The sequence below is a fragment of the Pygocentrus nattereri genome, chromosome 8 (genome assembly GCF_015220715.1).
Source record: "Pygocentrus nattereri isolate fPygNat1 chromosome 8, fPygNat1.pri, whole genome shotgun sequence".
In the NCBI taxonomy this organism is placed as follows: Eukaryota; Metazoa; Chordata; class Actinopteri; order Characiformes; family Serrasalmidae; genus Pygocentrus; species Pygocentrus nattereri.
Window position 1 is genome coordinate 18,382,297 of NC_051218.1, and position 26,593 is coordinate 18,408,889.

The 26,593-nt window shown below is 39.5% G+C and overlaps 2 protein-coding genes across 4 annotated transcripts in view; both read left to right on the forward strand.

Annotated features, from left to right (window-relative positions):
• fam149a (family with sequence similarity 149 member A) overlaps positions 1–10,913 on the forward strand; it is a 36,600-nt gene extending 25,687 nt beyond the window's left edge. For 2 of the 3 annotated variants that reach the window (XM_017704095.2, XM_017704092.2), the window contains exons 11-15: positions 4,881–5,004; positions 5,544–5,675; positions 7,513–7,609; positions 8,549–8,701; positions 10,488–10,913. In XM_017704095.2, the coding sequence (XP_017559584.1) occupies positions 4,881–5,004; positions 5,544–5,675; positions 7,513–7,609; positions 8,549–8,701; positions 10,488–10,555 (574 nt within the window). In that variant the 3' untranslated portion in view covers positions 10,556–10,913. The remainder of the gene's footprint in view (positions 1–4,880; positions 5,005–5,543; positions 5,676–7,512; positions 7,610–8,548; positions 8,702–10,487) is intronic. The other variant, XM_017704094.2, reaches the window with a different exon arrangement.
• A 1,551-nt stretch (positions 10,914–12,464) lies between these two features.
• LOC108431133 (cytochrome P450 4V2) lies at positions 12,465–25,067 on the forward strand. The gene is made up of 11 exons (XM_017704097.2): positions 12,465–12,721; positions 12,840–12,952; positions 13,238–13,323; positions 13,728–13,918; positions 14,024–14,093; positions 14,700–14,826; positions 17,240–17,410; positions 17,501–17,603; positions 19,407–19,541; positions 19,945–20,124; positions 24,304–25,067. The coding sequence occupies exons 1-11, from the start codon at positions 12,529–12,531 to the stop codon at positions 24,465–24,467; spliced, it is 1,533 nt and encodes a 510-aa protein (XP_017559586.1). The 5' UTR covers positions 12,465–12,528; the 3' UTR covers positions 24,468–25,067.
• The last annotated feature ends 1,526 nt before the right edge of the window (positions 25,068–26,593 follow it).

Consider the following 26,593-nt stretch of genomic DNA (forward strand, 5'->3'; position numbering starts at 1 on the left):
AAGCCATGCGAAAAGACTTTCGGTCAGCTTCAAGGAGGTTCTGGACAACTGTCCGCCAACTCCGGAGTGGTCGGGGTGGCTGCGCCCAAGCTGTATTCAGCAAGGGTGGAGAAACTCTGACTTCAAATGAGGATAATGTCGGTCGGTGGAAGGAGCACTTGGAAGAACTCCTTAATCCAGGAGACATGCCTCCCTCACAGGAGTCAGGGCCGGAGGCCTCTGGTGTGTCAAGCTCCATTTCCCTGGTGGAGGTCACTGAGGTAGTTGGCAAGCTCTTCAGTGGCAAGGCACCGGGGTGGATGAGATTCATATGGAGATGCTTAAGGCTCTGGATATTGTGGGGCTGTCGTGGCTGACGCGCCTCTGCAATATTGCATGGACCTCAGGAACAGTACCCTTGGACTGGCAGACCGGGGTGGTGGTCCCCATTTTTTAAAAAGGGGACCGGAGGGTGTGTGAGATCGTGAATACAAGCAGTGGAAATGAGCTTTCTTCACAGGGTGGCGGGCTACACACTATTTGATAGGGTGAGGAGCTTGGCCATTCGGGAGCTGCTACTCCTTTGCATTGAGAGGAGCCAGCTGAGGTGGTTCGGGCATCTGATTCGGATGCCCCCTGGATGCCTCCCGGTGGGGGTGTACCAGGCACAGCCTACCGGGAAAAGGCCCCGGGTTGTCCTAGGACCCGCTGGAGGGATTACATCTCCAAGTTGGCCTGGGAGTGGCTTGGGATCCCTGGAAATGAGCTGGAGGAAGTTGCAGGGGACAGGGTCATCTGGGATTCTCTGCTTTCCCAACTGCTACCGCAACCCTATCTGGATTAAGTGGTCAATGACGACGACGACGACGATGACGATGATGATGATGATGATGATAATCCTGACAGTCCTTTTCCTCTTTGGCCCGGAGGACACGACGTCCATGATTTCCAAAAACAATTTGAAATGTGGACTCATCAGACCACAGGACACTTTTCCACTTGCATCCATCTCAGATGAGCTTGGGCCCAGAGAAGCCGGCAGCATTTCTGGGTGTTGTTGATATATGACTTTCGCTTTGATGATATTATGTACTGTAGATGATGAAATCCCTAAATTCCTTGCAATTGCATGTTGAGAAACGTTCTTAAACTGTTGGACTATTTACTCACGCAGTTGTTCACAAAGTGATGAACCACGCCCCATCCTTGCTTGTGAACAACTGAGCCTTTCAGGAATGCTCCCTTTATACCCAATCATGACACTCATCTGTTTCCAATTAACCTGTTCACCTGTGGAATGTTCCAAACAGGTGTTTTTTGAGCATTCCTCAACTTTCACAGTCTTTTGTTGCCCCTGTCCCAACTTCTTTGGAACGTGTTGCAGGCATCAAATTCAAAATGAGTGAATATTTGCAAAAAACAATAAAGTTTATCCGTTTGAACATTAAATATCTTGTCTTTGTAGTGTATTCAATTGAATATAGGTTGAAAAGGATTTGCGAATCATCGTATTCTGGTTTTAGTGAGTCATGGATACAGTGGAAACTACAGTATGACTTGTATATGTAGAGCCTGTTTTACTCATTTCCCTTACCACTCACGTTGTTGTGTTTAGTTCTGTTTCAGTGGTTTATCAGGCTGGGAGCCTTAGGCCTGTTTACACCTTGCATTAACATGTTTTCGGTGATCCAATCACGCTTGCTTTTCACTTGACTGCATGAAACGCCAGGTTCAAACACATTCAGGATGTGTTGTGAGCGGATTATGATTGGATGACTGAGTAATTCAGTCTTTATAAATGGGTCACTTATTCACTTCATGCATAGGTGGCCACTGTGGGGTCTTGATGACATTTAAGACAAGGAAAAATGGAATGTGTTTTTATTATCTGCACACAATTATGAAAGCATAAATGCTTGTGCTGAGTACTGACTAGCAGGTGAGATAATAACAAATGAAATGAAGATGGAGAATGAGAGACATTATCCAAGCTAGCTTGTTGACCTGTTGTATTGTGATGGGGGGAAACAGTAAACAAGGACAAAAATGACGTATTTGTAGTTGTGCTTTTTATGCAGAAATAAAATTGCATCTCATGTGGTCACACTGGGGATGCACCCTAGTAAAAAATTTAAAAGGAATTCGGCCAAAGTACATACAGGTGCGAGCCAAACATAAAATACATGCAAGGTGTAAATGCAGATAATTGACAGAGGGCAGTCAAACACCTCAAGCACCTACATGCCTCAAAATACAGCCCCATTTCCAAAAAAGTTGGGACGCTGTGCAGAATGTAATAAAAATAAAATGTAATGATGTAATCATGTAAACCATGTTAAAGGAAAATACTACAAAGACAACACATCTAATGTTAAAACTGAAACTTTTTTGAAAACTAAATGTCCATTTTAAATTTAATACCAACAACACGTTCAAAAAAAGTTGGCACAGGGGCATCTTTACCACTGTGTTTCATCACCTCTTCTTTTAACAACACTCTTGCGTTAAAAGCGTTTGGGAACTGAAGAGACCAACTGAAGAGACCAGTAGTTTTGAAAGACAAATGTTTCCTATTCTTGCTTGATATAGGATTTCAGCTGCTCAACAGTTTGGGGGCTCATTTGTCATATTTTTCATTTAGTAATGCGACAAATGTTATCAGTGGGTGACAGTTATGGACTGAAGGCAGGCCAGTTTAATACAGAGCCATGTTGTTTGTGGCATTGAATTGCTGAAATAATCAAGGCCATTCTTAAAAAACATTGTCTGGATTGCAGCATATTTTTCCAAAACATGTATATACACTATATTTCTAAAAGTATTCAGTCACCCATCTAAATGATTGAATTCAGGTGTTCCAATCATTTCCATGGCCACAGGTGTATAAAACCAAGCACCTAGGCATGCAGACTGCTTCTACAAACATTTGTAAAAGAATGGGTCGCTCTCAGGAGCTCAGTGAATTCCAGCGTGGTACTGTGATAGGATGCCACCTGTGCAACAAATCCAGTCTTGAAATTTCCTGGCTGCTAAATATTCCACAGTCAGCTGTCAGTGGTATTCTAACAAAATGGAAGCGATTGAGAACAACAGAAACTCAGCCACGAACTGGTAGGCCATGTAAAATAACACAGCGGGGTCAGCAGATGCTGAGGCGCATAGTGTGCAGAGGTCAGCAACTTTCTGCAGTCAGTTGCTACAGACCTGCAAACTTCATGTGGCCTTCAGATTGGAACAGTGTGCAGAGAGCTTCATGGAATGGGATTCCATGGGCGAGCAGCTGCATCCAAGCCTTACATCAACAAGCGCAGTGCAAAGCGTCAGATGCAGTGGTGTAAAGCGCTGCCACTGGAATCTAGAGCAGTGGAGACGTATTCTCTGGAGTGACAAATCACGCTTCTCTGTCTGGCAATCTGATGGATGAGTCGGTTTAGCAGTTGCCAGGAGAATGGTACTTGTCTGACTGCATTGTGCCAAGCGTTCAGGAGTTGGGCTTGGCCCCTTAGTTCCAGTGAAAGGAACTGTTAATGCTTCAGCAGACCAAGAGATTTTGGACAATTTCATGTTCCCAATTTTGTGGGAACAGTTCAGGGACGGCCGCTTCTTGTTCCAACATAACTGTGCACAAAGTAAGGTCCATGAAGACATGGATGAGCGAACCACATTGTTGGACCACAGGACATTTTTCCACTTCACCTCAGTCCATTTTAAATGAGCTCTGGCCCAGAGAAGGTGGCAGAATTTCTGGATCCTAACTTCTGGATTTTAACATCATTATGTCATGTAGTTTATGAAAAGCCAAAGTTCTTTGCTGTTTTATGTTGAGAGCATTGTTGCACTATTTGATCGTGCAGTCTTTCACAGAATGGTGAATGCCTCCTCACCTTTACTTCTGAAAGATGCTTTCTCTGGGATGCTCTGTTTATTCCCAACCTTTTACCAATTAACCTCCAGGTTTTGTTTAGCATTACTCAACTTTACCAGTCTTTTGTTACACCTGTCCCAGATTTTTTGGAACAGGGGTTCAGATTAAAAAATGTGCATATATAATTTTCAAAAACAATTCAGTTTCTCAGTTTCAACATTTGATATGTTGTCTTTGTACTACTTTTAATTAAATATAGGGTTTACATGATTTGCACATCATTGCATTTTGTTTTTTATTTACATTTTGCATAGTTCACAACTTTTTTGGAAATGGGGTTGTATTAGGACCACACACAGACAGTTCCAGATATGTCTGATCATTGGTTTCAATGCTTTTAACATATTTCTATCTTGTTTTTTTATTAAAATGTTGCTAGATGTTTAATATAACACTCAATTTTAATATCAAACAAATATTTTGATACAGTGTTTCCTGGGACCAAAAGTGTCTGTTCCTGCATTTTTTTAACTCTTCAGATGTTAATGGGCTCAAAAACAGAAAGCCAAAGTCTTGACTATGGGCACTGAAGCTAAAGCAGGGAAAACATGTTGCTTTTTCTGTTGAGCATAGATAGCTTGCTACTTCTCATCTTTTTTGGTAATGTGAAATATACACAGCAGATCTTTCTGTTTTCCACAACATTGTAGTATGGCAAACTTTATGTATGATGCAACCGATTTAAAATAATGTGACGATTGCATGTTTTGCACTGTAAAAGGTCTTGCGAGGTCCTGCTATTCACAGAAAGGGTCTATCTTTTGAAGTGCATACTCCTGTAAGATGCAGCTTGTTAAATTGGTCCCTAAAGCTGCATTGCACCCTATTAATTGTAACACTTTTAACCTTGTCATCACTGGAAATGATCATAGAGCTATCTCCGAGCATCTGCAGGCATATTAGGCATGAGTAAACATGCTACTGCTAATTGATGAGTGTGTGTGTGTGTGTGTGTGTGTGTGTGTGTGTGCTGCAGATCCACTGTGGCTGAGGACCTGCTCTCTTCACCTGTGAGTGCAGTGCAGAACAACAGGCTTCCTCTCATCCACACTGATTCTACCGAGCAAGACTATAACACATCTGCTCCCAGACATACGCAGGTAACACATTAGACCAGTTTGGCTGCATCTGGCTGCCTAATTATTAGATGGCTACATTTTACTACATTACTTAAGTGTAGTTATATTATTAATGGCAGTTACGTAATGGATTATGTTTATATTCAGTTTACATCCTGTCAATTACATCAAAATGTTTAACTTGCAACTGCCAACATTTTAACATGTTGTATATCAGTAAATAAAACAAAACATGGCAAAAACAAACAAGACTAATCATATGACACACTTTTCATCAGATTTAAAAAATATAAAATACCCCCTCTTCTATTTCTGCTTATGACTATATAGATGGTATGGACTGAATATTTAGAATACTTTTGACAGAATGTTGGCACTCGTTTCAATCAGTTACGAGTGAGAAACAGAATCATAATTGCATCATGCATTGCTGGCACCTGCTACCTTTGCACCAGTTTTAATAAATAATTGCTTTTCCCAACAATGAAGGCTAAATGTATTCTTGCATATATTATGATGGAGCTGTATGGATGATATGAGCTCACCTAGCTTTTGTTTAGCAGCTCAGAGGGAGAATCATGAGAGGTGGAGTAGCTGGCGCCATGCACGCTGTGTCTAGCCTGCCACCCCTGAGAGAGCCCACTCTACTACTGGAGTCCCTGTCCCGACCCAACACCACACACACATTTAGAGTAAGACTCTTACCATGTCTGCTGTTGTAAGCTGTACAGAAGTGTCCAGACATGTCTCTTAAACATTTCTTTTGAAATCAGGGGTTTTAATAGGCAGTTTGTCTCGCCTTTGCTGCAGTAACCGTCTCTGCTCTTCTGGGTAGGCTTTACACAATATGTTATGTTGGGGATTTGATTACATTCAACCACAGCAATGTTATTGGGGTCAGGTACTGATATTAGATAATTACATCTGGATCACAAATAGGACTCCCAAAGGTATTCAAAAGACTACAGTTTCTTCATTGACTAATGAATAGTCAATCTTGACTGTCTTGATCTCTTGTTAGAATTTGTGTTAAAGCTGATGATTGCTGATGATTCCTGCACAAATTCCTAATCTTTTTCTGGATATTGTACATCTGCCTTACTGTGTACTAAACTTCTTATCTACTTTATCATCCAACACAGTATATATTTAACAAAATTGCTAATCCAATGGGGCGGCACGGTGGTGTGGTGGGTAGCGCCGTCACCTCACAGCAAGGAGGGCCTGGGTTCAATTCCCCGGCCGGGCGACCGGGGTCCTCTCTGTGTGGAGTTTGCATGTTCTCCCCGTGTCTGCATTGGTTTCCTCCGGGTTCTCCGGTTTCCTCCCACAGCCCAAAGAAATGCAGTCAGGCCAATTGGACATGCTAAATTGCCCCTAGGTGTGAGTGACTGTCTGTGTCTGTCTGTCTGCCCTGCGATGGACTGGCGACCCTGACGGAGAAGCGGCTTAGAAAATGGATGGATGGATGGATGCTAATCCAATGCTTTTTTGGATAACATAACATTAGTGCTTATATCTAACATTAGCTCATAAATCTATATCATAAGCTAATGAATATCATGTAAGATCTGTGTCTGGTTAATGTTTAATCTGATCTCTTTAACTGGAATTCACATTTATGACGTTGTCAATCCAATGAATTTATGAATTTGTCAATCCAAGGTAAGCCAGTGAAGAATGAGTTGAGTTTTAGTTGTTCTCTTTGTTTCATCCTTATGTGCTTCTGGAATTTTTTAAAAGTGCACTGCTATGGGAATTCTGGACCAATGCCAATATGCAGTGTTTTTAGTATACATATCTTATGAATGAATGCCTTTACTATGATGCGAATGCTGATGCTAACATATACACATTTACAGATTCAAGGTTACAAATGCAATAAAATGAATAAAATGCAGATATTTTAACATCATTTATTTCTACTGCTCTATAGTCCAGTGCCGAGGAGCTTTACAGCCTTCTGACTGGTGTCAGATCTATAATTTGATGAGTTTTGCATGCATTGACATACACGGTGCCTAATCATATCTCTTGGTATACTAGCATAAAGAGGCATTCAGCTGCTGACGCAGTATAATTATGCAGTATAGCTGTAAATTACAGTTATCAGTGTTATAAACTGTAGGATTATTGTGTTTTAATGAGGAGATTTTTGGAGTGAATGCTCAATGTTTATTTTGTTATGTAGTGAGCAGGGCACATTACATCTACAAACTTCAGTATCATGTCTTCAACCACAGCAAACTTGGAAAAGCAGTGAATGTTCAGTGGCCTGGTTGTAAACAAATAAACATAAGATGCTGATTGCTATTATTACACCAAATATCAATGAGTTGAAGTCCCACAGAGTCTAATGGCATAGGTGTGTTCTTTTGTTGTTTCTGCAATGCATAAATTCACCAAACTGTAACACCAGATACCACCAAGACGTGTTACAAATTCAGCTGCTGCTGTAGGTATGATGTTTGACATGTAGGGTGGAAAAACCAGAGCCTGTTGTAATGCATGTCATGCTTTGCTCTGCAGTCGGACACACCCCTGAAAAGTTCTTTCACACCTATGGACTTTGCCTGTAATGTGAGGATGGGGAGAGGCCTTCTGGCAGGAGACTTCTCCAGAACAGGTGGCTAGTCGTGAACTATGGCCAATATGTGTGTCTGTTATTTATTTTGTTATGTGTTTTTTAATAGATTTAAAGGATCGTGCATTAATCCCAATGTACAGTACTGTGCAAAAATCAGAAAGCACCCTATATTTATTTAATTTCTAGTTATTTATCATTCAGTGTCAGGAGTGAAGCAGAAAACAAACAATCAGAAATTTTCCACACCTCCAAAGATCTTTGGAGGCATAGAAATGTCGTTTTCTGCCTCTCACAATCCAAATAATCTCAAACACATTCCACAATGTTGAGGTTATGACTGGGATGATCAGTCCCTTGTTTTGAGAACACCAGCTGCTTCTTTGAGTGATTTGCATTTACAAATTCTCTACTTTTTTATCTATTTCCTGTCCTTAGTAACAGCTTCTTTACAGCTGTCCTTGCAGACTCATAGCATTGAGTTATCTTCTCACAATGGAAGGATGGACAGAAACTGTTTATCTGATTGTGACAGTTTTGATGGTCTACCGGGTCTTACATGGTTGTTAGTTCCATTTTTTATATATTCTTGTGTTTTTAAACCCAGTTTTGGAAACTCCTGTTTTTTCATTTAGTGGCTGTTTTGACTGGAAATTCATGGGGAAGGAAATGGAAAGAGAAGAGAGGGTTCAGATTTTTTAGAAGGTTCAGATTCTTTCAAAGTGAGAATGCACTGAAAAAGTGTTGCATGGAATTTACCTGATTCAGAGGTATACAGTGGTTTCATATGAATAAAATACATTACATCACCAGAAGTACTGGTAGAAGAGAACTTTCCAGAAGTAACTTAAATGAACAGTTGTGTTAAATGGCACTGAATGAAACTATGTGAAAGTAATAGTCTTACGTCAGGTTTCTTAGTCTGAAAGGCTTAATGAGGCCATAATCTATGTGTATAAGTAAAACAATTCTGTATTTCAGGTCATGGCACACCTATGGGTGTGACAGGCTTCAGCATCACCTGTTCCACGGCCAGCGGCTTTTCTGAGTGTACCACACCCCTAAAGAAACGCACACACCTCCTGTCCTCCACTGATGGGGAGGGACGGAATACACCACTACTTGGATCTATAGGTAAATATCAGGGATTTAAATCTCTGACCTCAGAATATATTTCACCATAATTAGATTTGGTTCATTTATTTTTCAGATTTATTCAGAATTGCATTGGAATTCTATGTTTGTAAATAGCCATAGAAAAATAAGTATATGCTTTATTGACAGTCATTCATAAATGATTATAACAAGCCAAAAACAAGCTGGACACATTGCCAAAGTTTGGTACATGGTTAATAAGAAGGAATGCACTGGTGAACTTAGCACTGGCAAATGACCTGACAGACCACTGTAGTCAACGACTGGAGAAAATTTTCAATTGTGAAGAAAGCCCCATTTCAACTTAACAGATCAAAGACACTGTCCTGTATGTTGGCACAGATGTGTCCATAAAGAGAATAACATACCAGCATGACCTGAGAGAGGGTTTATCACAACCACTGTAACCGCTGATAAGCCTCAAGAGCAGAAAGACAAGATAGATGTGAAACATCTGAACATGAGGAAGACCTGAGGGCCCTTAAGTAGAGTTTAGAAACAGAGTGAAAAGATTGGTCTTCAGCTCAATATGAAGAAAACACAGATAATGACAATGGGGAAGATATCCAAATTTACACCTGATGTAAAGTGAAGTCGTGGACAGATTTTGCCTACTGGAATCACTTAATGACAATAAAGTATCCAGTGGTCAAGAAAAATTACATAGATTGGCACTAGGCATAGCAAGGATGAAGGAGCTTGAAATGATCTTCAAGCATAATGATGTGTTTCTTTGTGAATTTGGAAGCTGGACGATAAAAAACGAGACCAGAACCATTCTAAAAACAGATTTGGTGAAATCAAGCATTCTCTCTCTCTAAAAGCCCAGAAAACCACACTGAAGCTTTCTTATTTGAGACATAGTATGAGAAGAACAGGTTCATTGGAAAAGGCAGTTATGCTTGGAACAGTCAAAGATAAAAGAGGAAAAAGCCAGCCGCAAGCTGGATTGAGACAAACAGAGGAATCACAAACAAGCCATTAAAAAGATTAAAAACATAAATGTGATATTCTGGAAGGACATTATTCATATGTCAAGGTACATAGCATTGGCATAACCATTCTTAGTAATAGAACAGTGTCATGTTACCGTTACCGCTCATTTTCATGACAGATACCACGATGTTTGATGTCATGACAGCTAACTAGAGTACACTTAGCAAAAGACATAATGGCATCTGTCATTACAATTACTGGAAATGGTTACATGACACACATTACTGAATAAAATCTGTAATTACAATTTATAACAGCATATGACATTTTATGACATGTTTATGGCATTGTTATGTCAATCTTACATAGCAGGGGTTAAGTAAAGTGTTACCAAATAGCCAAATAGTGTGATAGAGAGCAAAAGTAACAAAAACTGTTACTGTCTAATTACTTGTGCTGCTTCCACAAGTACACCCAAGATAATGTGTTGTGATGCCTCTAATGTGATGTCGGTTCTGCACGTGTAAATCAGATTAGCACAGGTAAGAGGCTTGTAGGACTGCATTATTACCTCCATAACAATAATGCATACAGTGCATTATTTCAAAGTAAATTATGAAGAATCAGAAATGCAAGAGAGGGTTTTAATTATGAAAAACAGTTTTAGAATTATTTATGAGAATGTTTTGTTTATGAGATCCTGGGATTAATTAACATCCCTCATTAGGGAATGTCACAAAAGGACAAAAACACACAAAGCTAAGCTGTCTGTGGTATTATATGATTTTTTGATGAACAATAAATTCAAAGCTGTCTTCACGTTTCTCAGGTCCTCGAAAGGCATTGAGTCGGTTTCCAGTACCTGCAAGAAAGAAGTTTCAGGTGGTATTGTCATAGACAGCTATTTTTTTTTTACCATACTGTCGGACACTAGAAAGACAGTCTGCAGTACTGTGTAAGGACAAAATCATTTTGGTGCTTTTTTGTTTCTCTAAAATACCCATCCATAACAGTATGCATCCTATTTGTACTAACAAATTGTGTTACTGACCAGATTGTGTATAAGATGAGCAGTACACATTGCTTTTAGCAGTTATGTGAACATGCTGGAAATGGTTAAAAGGTGGGATGAACACATGGAACAGTTGTTACAAAGTCTTTTTCTGTTATGTGCATGTGTTGAATGCCAAACCACTTTGTGTGTGAAAAATGTGTTGATGCAGCTCAATAAATTGACATTTTTACTGCAGGTGCAGAAGTGTGTATTTTGTGTTGCTGAACAGCCAATAATTTATAGCTCAGTTTGTATCAGAACAGAACATGGTTGGTGGTGACTTCCATGCAATAAAACAACACTGGCGTCTGTGGTATTCTGTCCAGCAAACAAATCAAACTGGCCATTGACTCTGTGGTGAAAACATTTGTTGTGATATATTTTCACTTCTGTAGGGAAGTTTCAGATTTTGGCTACTAAACAGGAATATACCCTGTATTTATTGAGCTTGATTTTTAACTCAATGGCAGTAATTAATTGGCAGGTGGCTTGATAATGCATATTTTAAATGCAACCAGTCTCTTTTACAGGGCACACACATTTATATACATTTGCCACGTAGTGTTCATATGGTTTTTTTTTTAAGTTTACATTTATTTGTTTTAATAAATATGTTGAAATTTTTGAAAGATATTGTTTATTATTCTTCAGTGAAGTTGATTTTATTGTTTGGCCATTTAAAAAAAACTGTTTACTCAATAACCAGCAAAATAATTGGTAGATTACTTTATTATGAATAGGAGCGATCAGTGGTGTAGGTTTCTTTGCAAATTTGGCAGGGTCAAACTGCTCATACCACTGCTTCCACCTTCAGGGGACAGTTTAACAATACCAACTGGGCATCCGACCACAGAGCCCAAAATCCGAATCTCCGATCCAAAACCGGACACCTGACAACCTTTAGGTGTACAAGCTGTTCTTGTTTCTAGCTTTGACAAAGTAAATAAATCTAGACCTACTAAACTATCTAGCTAGCTATCAATAAAATACTAGGCTTTAGTTTAGATAATCCAGGGGAGAGCTACAGTTTGTTAGACAATAAACTAGCAGTATCCAACATCACAGATAGTCTGTTTAGTTTACCTCACTTTTAAACATCTTTGACAGTCCTGAACATTAGAAAAGTGGAGCTGGCTCAGTCTGTCACAGTAAAGGAATATGAAAGTTGCTACTACATTTGCCGTGAGTCTGTGCTAAAGTCATGCTAATGACATGAGAGAAAATATGGGTTCATATTTTCACCAAAGAACCTCTTTAAATTTACCAACCAAAAGCAACCATAGCATTAAAAAGTAAAGTCCTGTGTGTTGACGATCCTGAAAAAATGTAATTAAAATGAAAATAAAGTCATAACTTTTCTTGATATGCTTTTCCTTTTTAGGGCAGTTGGACTGTCTCCCTGTTGTTTTTCTCTGGGACTTATGCAACACTTAAAAGGTCTTAAAAGGCTGGTGTGCAGTCCTGTGTCTAAGTTGAGTTCTCCACATTCTTGTATTGTCATTCTGCTCTGCTTCTCTAAAAGCACCATGGCAACTGAAAAAATGGACTTGGCAGAGCAGTGAAATGGGGGAAAATGCCACTGATTGTGGAAAACATACATTGAGCAATCATCCAAATCAAAGCACAGATTACATGACAGCACAGCACCTGGTTCTTCTGTTGCCCATCTCCTATCTGTCAATGATTTAGCTTCAGGCCATAAACACACACTGTGACCCAATAATGCTTTTTTTGTAAAGCACTGAAACAGTTAAGTCTGAAGTTCACATGAGACCGACTCAGAGGCACTCGCTGAAGCCAACTCCATTACAGCAAAATGGCCATTCTGTTTGGATTATACACCCTGGGGAGCATAACTTCAATCATCCTCCTTATTCTGCTGGCATGCATCACGTACCATCCACTTAAAAGGTATATACACAAATGGAGTGTGATGAGACCAATTCCAGGAATGAACAATGCCTTCCCAATTATTGGCAATGCTCTGCAGTTCAAAGTCAATGCAGCAGGTAAGGTATTGTGGCCATCTGTTTGCCATGCTGAGGATGACTATTTGAATAAAGTTGAATGCAGCACGGATAACAAAGAAATGGCATATTGGGTTTTATGTTTGTCTGTCTTTTGAAGATTTTTTCAACCAGATTGTCGAAGGCACCAGCGAGAACAGGCACAGGCCACTGGTGAAGGTTTGGGTGGGACCCGTCCCCTTCCTCATCTTATATCATGTAGAGACCATTGAGGTTTGTATTACGGAAGCATTAGCAGCAATATCTGTCCTGCTGATGCAATTAGTCATGTTCATATGGTGACTCTGAGATGCTGAAAAGGTGCCAGCATTTGTTTCTTGTTTACAAAAGGGGTTTAGGTTTTAACACAAACCTTTTACTTGTATTTAGATTTTCATTCTAAGGCTTATTACCAAATGAAGTTATGATCCGCTGACAGCTTCTTGCATCTTAAGGGGTTAAAATAAGTGTTGTTTGTTTGTTTCAGATGACTCATTCCAAACCCTGTTTTTCTTTCAGCCTGTCCTAAGCAGTTCCAGACACCTTGACAAATCCTTTGCCTACAGATACCTAGAACCCTGGCTTGGCAGAGGTCTACTGACCAGGTAAAGGTCCAACACCAGATGACAGAAGTTTCATTATCTGCATCAATGTTTTTAGTTAATAAGTGGCTTCATGTACAGGTAGGCCAACATTCTGGTCTGCCTTCATGTCACACAGTGAAATTGAAAGTTTGCTTTTCCTGTATGAGGCAGCAAGGCTTGTACAGTCACGACTAACACAGCACAAGAGCTCATGCCAGCTGGACTGCAGAAATCATACAGGTTCACGGTCAGCAAGACCGGACAACAGGTCACTGGTCATCTGTTCATCTGTGGCAGTCTTGACCAAGCATCCACTCTCCCTCCCTCACAGCTATCAGGAAGCAATGGCCATCTAGAGTTTATGGCAAAGCTAGGCTGCGAGAGCTGTCGTATGCATCTCATGATTTGCCTCCCACATGCTACAGCACGGGAGACAAGTGGCGGAGCCGACGCAAAATGCTGACCCCGACTTTCCACTTCTCCATCCTCACCGACTTCCTGGACGTGATGAACGAACAGAGTGATATTTTGATCCAGAAGATGCAGAAGCATGTAGGCGGAGAGCCATTCAACTGCTTTAGCTACATTACACTCTGTGCTCTGGACATCATATGCGGTTAGATTCCCTCTCTGTAACATCCTCTTTCATTAGCAGTAATTTTATCATAAAATATCATTATTGAAATAACTTGCCAAATTGTATTTGCTAAAAACCCAACAGAAACCGCAATGGGCAAGAAGATCTACGCTCAAAGCAATGCTGACTCGGAATATGTAAGAAGTGTGTATAAGTAAGTCACATCATTCTGAAAAACTACATTAACAGCTTGGGTGGGTTGTTTAATTGTACCCTGGTGCAATACACCTGGTGTATTTCAGTTTTGTTGTGCTTATGTTTTATGATATATCTTCTACTTAGTAGCCAAAGATAAATATGAGTCAGGCAGTAATCAGATCGTTTTAGAGGGCAACTAGATAAGAGCAAATCCAAAAAACCTTACATGCCTGGATTTGCACAGCATTTTACAAATATAGATGAAGAAGAAAGAAAGAGAAAGGATGCTGGCATTGGATTATAAGCATCTTTTGTTGTAATGTATACATCCCTCGGGAGAATTTCTCTATACATATGGCTCATTTTGCAGGCCTAGTAATTGTACTGCTAAAACAAAGAACATAAGGGAAAGAAGGACAGAATTCTGCAATCAATTATTCATTTTCCAGTGTATATATAAAAGGTCTTCTTTCCACACAAAATTAAACTATCTTGCAAAATCTCTGAGGAGAACTGAATCATCACAGAGCATGATGTGTAACAGTGTACACCTGCCATTCTATTTGGTTATATTAGCAGTGCTTTGTATAATGTAAACAAATGTGCCATGTGACCCCTGTAGGATGAGTGACATCGTCACTAGGAGACAGCGGGCGCCCTGGTGGTGGCCAGAATGTATTTATAATACATTTGGAGAGGGTCAGGAGCATGCCAAACGACTCAAGATCCTGCACTCCTTCACTGCAGGTGTAAGTGACTTCTGCTACAAGATCAAATGATCAAATATTTTAACATGCAACAGAGCCTCTGGAGGGACGTGATATATTTTTTACATAAAAAAAATGGTGCACACTAGATACTATCACCAGATACTATAAGATGCTCTCCAGATACTAACAGGTGAGCCCCAGATAGTATGTGTTGAGCACCAGATCCTATTGGGTGAGAACCAGAAACTATGTGGTGAGCTACAGATACTATCAGGTGAGAAAAAGATACTATGTGGTACCATCAGGTGAGTAACAAATACTATGAGGTAGGGTTAGCACCAGATACTAATAGGTGTGCACTAGATACTAATAGATGTGCACTAGATAGTATGCGGTGTGCATGAGATACTAATAAGCATGCACTAGATACTAACAAGTGTGCACTAGATACTAATAGGTGTGCACTACGTACTATGGGGTCAGCACTAGTTAGTATAGGGTTTCCATCACAGTTTTGGATGTGCACCTGATAGTATTGGTTGCTCACCACATAGTATATGGTGCGCACCACTTAGTATCAGATGCTAACTTGATTTTAACCTAAAAAAAATTTAAAACAACCCTTCAGGGGCTTCATAATAATATATGCGCTGCCTGTCAAAAAAGTTTGGTTTCACCCTTCTTTTGAATATGTTTTCAGTTAGTAAGCTTGTATTCCTGATCTACCCCACCTGCTGAATCTAAGTCCAGTCTAGTGCACCCGCTAATTAACTTCTTTAGCAGTCCTTTATGGCTGTATTAAATGTATTTATGTTACTAAGGGATGGGGGACAGCACGTTAGATGCAGACTCGATCTAAACTGCAGGAAAATAGATTTAGAGGAAGAGGGTTGGTGACCACTCGTTTAAACCTTCAGTTTAGCAGTTTTCTTTGTAAAAACCAGAAAGAACCACTGACAAAAGGACGACCTCAAGAATAATGTCATGCATAATTACTACACAGAGAGGTTTAATGTGAATTGATTAATTGTAGGGAAACGTACCGGGTTGGATATTCTTTACAGTGGTGGTAATAAAAACCACAGGTCGCAATGTCTGCAATGCAAATATAGCAAATTAATTTATTATCCAAAATAACCAGTGAATCTACATGTGAATTTATAATTTATATGTAATGATAATGATAATTTGCCCATTTTGAATTTGATACCAACAACACTTTCCAAAAAAGTTGGGATGGGTGCAACAGAAGGCTGGTAAAGTTGTGTAATGCTAAAACATGCCTGGTGGTTAACTGGCAACAGGTCAGTAATGTGATTTAGTCCAAAAAAGCAACAATTTAAGAATAACGTTTCTCAACATAAAATAGCAAAGACCTTTTGCTTTTCATCATCTGCGGTACATAATAATGTTAAAAGATTCTGAGAACCTGGAGAAATCTCTGTATGTAAGGGACCAGTACAAAAACCAGTATTTGTTGGGCATGAGAGCCCTCAGGTGGCTCTGCATTAAAACATTTCTGACACGATTCTGTAGAGGCAATCACTGCATGGGCTCAGAAAAAACTTATGAAAACCACTGCTTATGAAAAAGTCTGTGAAAACAGTTCATTGCTGCATCCACAAATGCTAGTTAAAACTCTATAATGCGAAGAAGAAACCATGTATAAAGAGTATCCAGAAACACCACCACTCTGGGCCTGAGCTCATTTAAAATGGACTGAGGCGAAGTGGAAAAGTGTTTTGTGGTCCAAAGAATCAACATTTGAAATTCCTTTTGGAAATCATGGAGACTGTGTCCTTCAGGGTAAAGACCATTCAGCTTGTTATCAGTGCACATTTCAAAAGCCAGTATCCATGATAGTATATATACTAGTGCGCAGGGCATGGGTGACGTGCACATCTGTGAAGGCACTATTAATGCTGAATGATATATGCGTGTTTTGATAACATATGCAGTCATCCATATGATGTCTTCTTCAGGGAGGGCCTTGCATATTTCAGCAAGACAATGACAAATCACATTCTGCATGTATTACAGCAGCATTGCTCCATATTAAAGGAGTCCAGGTGCTAAACTGGCTTGCCTGCAGTCCAGACCTGTCCCCCACTGATAACATTTGGAGGGTTTGAGACCCCAAACTGTTGAGCAGCTGAAATTCTATTTCAAACAAGAATGGGAAAACATTTCACTTTCAAAACTACAGCAGTGTCTTCTTTCAAAGTGTTGCTAAAAGAAGAGGTGATAAAAGGCAGCAATAAACATGCCCAAGTGTGTGTGTGTGTGTGTGTATTTGCACATACATATTGGAATTTGTATTTGCAAGTACTCAAATGCAGTCATAGCTTTGAGCAAAAACACTGAACCTCCTGCTGAAAAATGTATCAGATGGAATTTGACTTGATCTTGATCTCTGAGTCTGTGATGATGTTTGGCTGTTTGTGAACTGAAGGTGATCAAAGAGAGAGCGGTGCACAAAAGTGAAGGATCAGACAGTGAGTCAGACCACTGCCCGAGAAAGCGTAGGGCTTTCTTGGACATGCTGTTAAAAACCACTGATGATGCTGGCTGCGTGCTGAGTCATGAGGACATTCAGGAGGAAGTAGATACCTTCATGTTCGAGGTAGGAGAAAACATAGCACCATGATAAGTTACAGTTAGCTAGACAAGAAACAAAGATGTTCATGTACAATCCTTTTATTTCCTCTGAAAGGGCCATGACACCACAGCAGCTGCCTTGAACTGGGCTTTACATTTAATAGGCTCTCATCCAGAGGTCCAGAAGAAAGTGCATGCAGAGCTGAAGGAAGTATTTGGTAATAGAGTTTTGCACCACAGTACCACCACAATGCAACACAAGTGCTCTTGTAAAATCAATGAGTAATTGTTCAAAATTAGAGACCATATGAGTAATTAAGTAATCTAGCAATTATTTTGATGATTAACCAGTAAGGTTTAAGATGATTCAATCTAGTTTATATCAGTTTAAACTGGTTCAAGCTGGTTTCATAACATTTAAAGCTGGTTTAAGATGGTTTATACTGATTTATACCGGTTTAAGATATTTATACTGATTTAAGATGGTTTAAGCTCTTTTATACCGGTTTATACTGGTGTAAGCTGGTTTATACCGGTTAAAGCTGGTTTTCAATCAACTGATTGATTGATTGATTGATAAAGCTGATTGATTGATTGACACATTGACTGATTGATTGATAAATGGTTAAAACTGGTTTATACTGGTTCAAGCTGGTTTATACAGGGTACAGCTGGTTTAAGATGGATCAAGCTGGTTTATACCAGTTTAATCTGCTTTACACTAGTTTAAACAGCCTTTGCTCATAAATGTCCTTTGCTTTAACTTCAATAAATTTATTGAAATTTATTTTAAATGTAATTATATTAAATGTATTTGAAATGTAATTATATTATATTCTCTTGTTTTCCTCTGATTTATCTTGTTTTCATCTTAGTTTAACTACACTTGAGCATGGTTGTCCTTCTGATATTCTTTTATTTTGCTTTTATTTACGTAAGGCACCTCAAATTGTCCTTGTATATCAAATGTGCTATTTACAGCACTGTGCAAAGGTCAGAGACCACCCTTTATTTATTTAATGCCCTGTCAAAACATAGTTCTTAATTTTTTCAGGAGATATTTTTAATTAGATATCATTCATTTGCATAAGGAAGAGGAAAGTCAAAGGAAAATAAGTGAAAAAAAAACATTAAAAAAATGAAAAGTTAAGAAAAATGATTGAAAGATGCAGAGAAAATGGGACTAATAACCATGCAAGACCTGGTAGACCACCAAAACAGTTACTATCAGATAAACAGAACTTTCATCTTTGAGAGAGAGGAGAAAATCAAGCTCTGCTCATGCTTCAGAGGTGTTTCTGTCCATCCTTCCACTGTAACAGGAGAGCTCAGTTTAGACCGGTTTAAGCTGGTTTATACAGGTTTATACTGGATTAAGCTGTTTTCTTAGGTTTAAGATGGTTTATGCTGGTGCAAGCTAGTTTACACTGATTTAAGCTTGTTTATACTGGGTTTAAGATTTAAGATCCATTTAATTGATTTATCCTTTGTTTATACACAGAACATCTGTGACATTTAACACATGTATGTGTATTCATGAGATGCTGATGGGGTGGGTTTCTTTTCTTTCCTTCTCTTTTGATGCTTAAAACAGCCACTTAGTGCCTGTATCTCCCCATTGTGGAGAATCTTCAGCCTGCCAAACACAGATTTATTAAATGAATGCCCTTCAAACTGAATGTTGTATAGAATGCTGAATGTTTAATAACTGACATTAGCTTGCTAACTTGACAAACTGCTAATCTAGGCATGATTCAGGAGTGTGAGGTACTGTGGTGTAATTTGCCATTTCCTTCTAGTGCAGTGTTAGTTTGACTGACAGAAAGGTACTAGCTATTGCTGTATATCTATTGTATAGTACAAGAATATATTAATCCCTGAAGACACTGCCTCTCAGTAGTTACCCTGAATTCTTAGTGAAAGAACCCAAACTTAGCACTATATCTGTTATTGACATTATGGAAAAATTACCCTAGGAGTGATCTCTCAGACACCCTCTCTCCTTCTCTACTATCGGGCAGGTTCATCAAAGCGTCATGTGGGGGTGGAAGACCTAAAAAGGCTGCGTTACCTGGAGTGTGTCATCAAGGAGAGCCTGCGCATCTTCCCCTCCGTGCCATTTTTTGCACGCAGCATCTGCGAGGACTGTCACATAAGTAGGCGACAGCAGACTGTCAGTGTGCCAAACGGCATGCTGAATGGCGCAAGATCACAAAGAGTCGTGCTGTTTGAAGTCACTACCATTATTTGCATCTCAGTGAAACAGCAGATGTCAGGGCTTCTATTTTCGTCTCCCAGTGTCAGATTCTAAGTGGCCCCAACCTTTTTACCTGGTGCAGGAGAACGCATTCAGCCAAAAGTTAAATGGAAATGGGAAGGCATAGCTGTGTTTTTACCAAGCATTACTCTAGTGTTGCATGGCACAAAGAAATACATTCAGGCTTTTGTTGAGGAATTATTCGCTGTTACATGATTTTTAATTGCTTTAATATCTGAACAATCCCTGACAGTGTTGTTGTAAAACGGTGTTTTGCCTTTTTTTCTACTACTTTTCTGCAGATGGGTTCAAAGTCCCAGAAGGTGTGAATGCTATGATCATCCCTTACGCTCTTCATCGTGACCCGCGCTTCTTTCCAGAGCCCGAGGAGTTTAGACCAGAACGCTTCCTGCCCGAGAACAGCGTAGGAAGACATCCGTATGCATACATCCCGTTCTCCGCAGGCCCCAGAAACTGCATCGGTAAGAAACAGAACAAAAGAACAGAGACAGGAGGAGAAAACCTTTGCTGTGTGCAGAATAGTACCCTAATCACGATTCCCTACACTGGAGAAGTATTAGCACTGTATAGAATGTATAGAATATAAAACTCTATATAGGAGCACTGTATAGAATGTATAGAATATAAAACTCTATATAGGAGCACTGTATAGAATGTATAGAATATAAAACTCTATATAGGAGCACTGTATAGAATTTATGATCCAAGTAATTTCGTACACTACCGTTGCTTAGTTATACTCTATGTCCTTTGCTTTAACTTCAATACATTTATTTTAATTTATTTTAAATGTAATTATATTATACTCTCATTTTCCTCCGATTTCTTGTTTTCAGTTTAGTTTAATTACACTTGAGCATGGTTGTCCTTCTTATATTCTTTCATTTTGCTTTTATTTATGTAAGGCACTTTAAATTATTCCTTGTATAGTCCTTGTATATCAAATGTGCTATTTACAGCACGATGCAAAAGTCAGAGACCACCCTTCATTTATTTAATGTCCTGTCAAAACATAGTTCTTCATTTTTTCAAGAGATATTTTTGATTAGATATAATCCACTTGCATAAGGAAGAGGAAAGTCAAAGGAAAATAAGTGAAAAAAAACTGATTAAAAAAATGAAAAGTTAAGGAAAATGATTAAAAGATGCAGAGAAAATGGGACCAATAACCATGCAAGCCCTGGTAGACCACCAAAACTGTTACCATCAGATAAACAATACTTAAAGCTTTCATTTTTGAGAGAGAGAAGCAAATCAAACTCTACTCATGCTTCAGAGGTGTTTCCGTCCATCCTTCCACTGTAACAAGTGAACTCAGCCCTATGAATCTGAAAGAATATGTAGCTGTCAAGAAGCCATTACTGAGAAAAGTAAATGAACAAAAAGAACATTTGCAAACATGCTGCTGGTGTTCTCATAACACTGGACTGACCATCCCAGAGCCCAGAACTCAACATTAATGAGTTTGTTTGTGATTATTTGATTTATGAGTTGAAAAAAATGCAACCAACATCTAAGACTGAACTTTGGAGGTATGGAAAAATATTTCTGCAGATTTCTGTGAAAAACTGTGTGGCACAGAAAATAATGAAAAAAAAAAAACTTTTTTCCTGGTGCCAATGAAGGAATAACTTTTATAACTATTATAGTTATTGGCACTTATTAGCCACTTAGAACTGAAATGAAATAAATAAGGGTGCCCTATTGCACAGTACTGTAAGTAAACTTGCTGTGCCTTTCCTTAAAGTTTTAGGAACCTCCAGATAATTTAAAGGCCCAATTCAACTAAAATATGTACAATGTCATGTTGATTTGCAAGCATAGCCTTATCTACTATACTATAGTAAAGCATACTATAGTACTATCGATATATAAATACTGTATAGTATTGCAGAATCACCTGCATGGTGATACCATTGTTATGATAGTACACTGCTCAAAAAAATAAAGGGAACACAAATAACACATCCTAGATCTGAATTAATTAAATATTCTCATTGAATACTTTGTTCTGTACAAAGTTGAATGTGCTGACAACAAAATCACACAAAAATCACATTTGTGGCCTGCTGGAGGTCATTTTGCAGGGCTTTGACAGCGGTCCTGCTGCTGGGTTGTTGCCCTCCTACGGCCTCCTCCATGTCTCCTGGTGTACTGGTCTGTCTCCTGGTAGCGCCTCCAGCCTCTGGACACTACACTGACAGACACAGCAAACTTTCTTTCCACAGCTCGCATTGATGTGCCATTCTGGATGGGCTGCACTACCTGAGCCACTTGTGTGGGTTGTAGAGTCCGTCTCATGCTACCATGAGTGTGAAAGCACCACCAACATTCAAAAGTGACCAAAACATCAGCCAGAAAGCAGAAAGGTACTGAGAAGTGGTCTGTGGTCCCCACCTGCAGAACCACTCCTTTATTGAGTGTGTCTTGCTAATTGGCAATAATTTCCACCTGTTGTCTATTCCATTTGCACAACAGCTGTGAAATTGATTGTCAGTCAGTGTTGCTTCCTAAGTGGACAGTTTGATTTCACAGAAGTTTGATTTACTTGGAGTTATATTGTGTTGTTTAAATGTTCCCTTTATTTTTTTGAGCAGTGTATTATATCATGGGAAGCCTGGTGATTCCCACCCTTTGTAGTGAATAGGCCACAGTTTCTGACACAGCCTCTCTCTCACATTCTTTATGAATTCCCTTAAAAGGCCTGCAAGGCTGTGACCTGTAACTTTGTGAAGGACCGTCACAGGCTTCTGATTGCAGTGACAAACTTGGTGCTATATTTCCAGGCCAAGGTTACTGTGTTTTATCAGACAGATCACATCACATTACTGGCGCCACTTGTTATGATATGGCATCCCACCGCCATCGCACTCCAATTCTTCTGTGGGCGTCTGCTATGCCCCCAGAATCAATCATCCGTTTAGCGCGGCCCCGCTGAAAGAGAGGAGCGCTGCTAACTTCTCTCCCACATTCATCTCCAGAGAGTGCGAGCCTGTCGCCCACTGCTGAATGAGACAGATTGTCTCTCACCAAGTGGTGCTGGCAGCTCCAGCCCACTGGCCACACAAGAGGAACAGCATCTAACGAGGGAGAGAGGGATAGAGAGAGCAAGAGAGCGAGCGAGAGAGATAGAGAGAGCGAGAGAGAGGCAACTTGCCTTTGGAGATAAATGGTTTCAGCTCTCTGTTGTCATGTCCACTGCCTCCCAGTGCTCAGCTGTAACTCAGAATGCAAAAGCTCCAGATGAGAGTGAGGCATAAATTAATACCTGTGCATTGGTGCAGGTGTGTACTTGTTTTGTATGGTTTCAGGACACAAATGTTCTCACTGTCAGAAAAATAAGACGGAACAACAAAATCCAAATTGACTTTGCAAAGTCTAAATTTTTCACGTTATAAAGCTGAAACTGTTGTTACTGAGGTTAAGGGTGAGGTTTAAGTTCAGTAAATGTACATATATGTTAGGCATGTAGCAACATATTAAATTGTATCATACTGTATCACAGCTTATCATATTCATAGTATAATAGGGCTGTGCAGTACAGTACAGTGCAGTTACAAATATGTGGTCACACACGTCATGTTCACTGTAAAGTGAACCGTACTGTACCTGAGTACCTGCGCTTAACTTGTTTACCCTTCTCACTGGTGCAGCAAACATACTAAGTATGAACATGTGGGTGGAGCTAGTAATAGTGCTAATCACTGCTTGCTCAAAAGCAATCATCACACGATCACTCATCATTCGCCACTCACCTATTAGAACTCCTCTATTGTTGCTGCTGTTGTTTGTGTTTACTCTTAATGCTAAATTTGTGTGATAAATCATGCGACCACACAAAGTAAAGAGAATTCCACCTACTTGACCAGGGTAGGGATAGTTCAGGGTTTGGTGATACTGTACTGTCCAGGGTTTGACAGTACATGCTGTACTGTACTGTCCAGTGGAAAAATGCCTATAGCTTGTGGCTAGTGCATTAGACGTAAAAAAAAAAATGTTGGATTTAGTTATTACTATAGTACTGAGCTGTTGTAGAGTCATGCTGAAGAGTAGGGTAACTCGGGGATAGTAGAGTAGATGGTAACTTGCTCTTGTAGCCAACAACAACATGACTGGGCTGTTAGCTATAGAAGAAAGATGCACACACAGAGGAGGGTATTCTGGGCAGGGGTACAACATGAGGAGAGGGAGTAAAACAAGTAGAACAGTTTGCAAACAGAACTCATTGAATTGAAACAACACAACTGACTCACTGACTTACATGCATGTTAAGTAAGACTAACATGAGAAAACTGGTTAAAACCAACAGCAGAGTGATTTAATTTTTTTAGTGTAGCTTAGGACTAATATGTTAGCTTGCAGCTAGAGCATTAGACGCTAACAGCAAAGCTTTTGCATACCAAGTATGAACAGTATTGCCCATTTCTGCTATCGCTATCATAAGAAAACCACATATTTTTCAATGCAAGTTAATATAATGAGATTATATTTTATGTAGTTTCCACAATGTCAAAAGGGAAGCTGGCGCTATTAAATCATTGTAAAAAAATGGTTTAATATGACAGCATCTATCTATGACTCCACATTCTGACACTATGTAAAAGCAAGTGTATGTGTGTGTGTTGTGTGTGTGGCTCCAGGCCAGCGATTTGCTATGATGGAGGAGAAGGTGGTTCTTGCTGCTGTATTGCGTCACTTTGACGTGCAGGCATGTCAGAGTCGTGAGGAGCTGAGACCCCTGGGGGAGCTCATCATGCGTCCAGAGAAGGGCATTTGGATCAGACTGAACAAAAGGGCTAACTGAAACTCAGCCAGTAAATCTTCCATGCAAGCTCTTCATGTAGTGGAGACGCCTTTGCCATTGTTCATTTTGGGGTAAATTATAGTCTGTGCAGACACCTAAAAGGCATATGTGAGGCCCAGCAATTCTCTAGTAGCCCATCTAAGAGCCAAGTGTAGTATTCAATGCACTTATATTATCCTACAGTAAAGTTCAGTCAGTGCACTATCCAATACATTGGATGTACACAGGATAACATTCATAAAACATTCATACAAATCCAAGTTGTTTCCTGTTTCCCTTATGCAGTATGGCAAAAAAGATAAAAATACTTTATTTGGTAAATAGTTCTACTAGTTTTATTCAACTCAAATAAACTTTGAATGAAACAATGCAAAGAAAAGTTTATTTCAGAAAAGCAAAAGGAGTATTTTAAACTCAACTATTACCCTGTTCTGCTTGTAACATAGCAGAAGTGTTGTGTGGACTATAGCGTGGGTGTCACGATTGGCCCCTCTCAGTCCTGTCCATGTGCTCCTGTTGTGTTTACTTCCCAGTTCTGTCCATGTGCTTCTTTATTTTGGTTTTCAGTCCTGCCCTCTTGTTTCGTGACTCCACCCCTGATTGTCTCCACCTGTGTTTCTACCTGTCCCTTGTTTACCCTCTTGTATTTAAGCCCTGTGTTTTCCCCTGTGTGGTTGCAGGTCTTTGTTTGGATGTATGTTTGCTGATGTTTGATATGTTTGATTCTATGATCTTTTGGAAGTATTTGGGTTTGTGTTTGAGTGTATTTTGAAATGTCTGTCCCTAATTCGATCCGTGATGGATATATGAACCTGGACTGTCATGACCACGACCCTGGATTTTCCCTCAATAAAAGTCGCTTATCTCAGCGTATGCGTCCGCCTCCTCGCTCCCCGGCGTTACAGTGGGATTAAGTACTTATGCATCACAAACATGTGTCCATTGCTTGGGTTTAAATGATGACCACTTGTCTAGACTGTAAAATCACTCATATAAAAGTTCTTCTTCTTCTTCTTCTTTGTTACAATGTTCACATCAGACACACTGATTCTAATGGAATGCTCTAAATAGGACCAAATTTATCCCAAAGTTTTGCTCATGAACATCATTTGGCACTGAAACAGCCCACTATGTATATTGAAATAGCTCCAATATAGTTTCAATATTGGTCAGACTATTAGCTTCTCGAATTCCCCTCGTCTCCAGCTCAGCTGTAGAATATCCAAACAATAAAGCTACTGGCACTGCCGTCCTCTGAGCTCTTCATTACTGGGCCAGTCCCAGGATTTATTTTCCGTAGGTGAAAAAAAACCTTTGGCAGGAGAACCATCTGACTAAATAGACTTTGGTGCCTCACTGATTTCCCTCATTGCATTCCTACTACATGTTTCTAATATCAGTAACATTTTCACCTACGTGAAGCTCGTTACAATGGAATTTATTGTGTATTTTTAATACCATTCAGGCAGGACCATCTACTCGACTGTTTATTACTTTATGCCAAAAATCAATCTAGGAAAAGCATCAAGTGGGTCATTTTTCATTATTTGCACTCACATTTTAGTCATGAATTCAGAGGGTTTAAATTAGCTGAAGTGCATTTCCATTTGAGTAAAACAAAGAGAAGAGGTCTGTTTGCTAGCTGTCACATTGTGCTGGGCAATGGCAAAGTCAGGTTCAACACGATCAGGCCTTTGTTGTTGATTGGGACTATCTATTATCTTTCTATAATGTGAGGCATGATAAGTGTTCAAATACTGTTATTGACTCTCAGGCACGATAAAAAACCTCAGCTCAGATTCCAGCGCACATTCATTACAGCAGGTGAGCACAAGCAATTTGCATTGTGATATAGTGGATATCTTATAATCATCTTCTAATTGTAGTGTAATTAGTGCAGCAATAACAACACCGTCTGGGGGTAAACACACAATTAACAACCCAGAATTTCATGACATCTGTGCTTTCATTATTCTTCCACTGGTGTGACGTTAACATCAGTCACACTTTAAGCTTGTTTTGATGCCTCTCAACTAATTAAAATGATATCAAAATCAGTTTTGCAGCATTCTGTGTCACACAGCAGTGCTGGATCACATTTTTTGCAGGGTGACTAAATGTTGATG

What these genes read in the sequence shown, in the direction of transcription:
- LOC108431133 (XM_017704097.2), top strand. Translation starts at nt 12,529, where the DNA reads ATGGCCATTCTGTTTGGATTATACACCCTGGGGAGCATAACTTCAATC. An exon ending in TGCTCTGGACATCATATGCG is followed by an intron (nt 13,919 to 14,023) that starts GTTAGATTCCCT and finishes AAAACCCAACAG; the next exon opens with AAACCGCAATGGGCAAGAAG. An exon ending in AGAGCTGAAGGAAGTATTTG is followed by an intron (nt 17,604 to 19,406) that starts GTAATAGAGTTT and finishes ACTATCGGGCAG; the next exon opens with GTTCATCAAAGCGTCATGTG.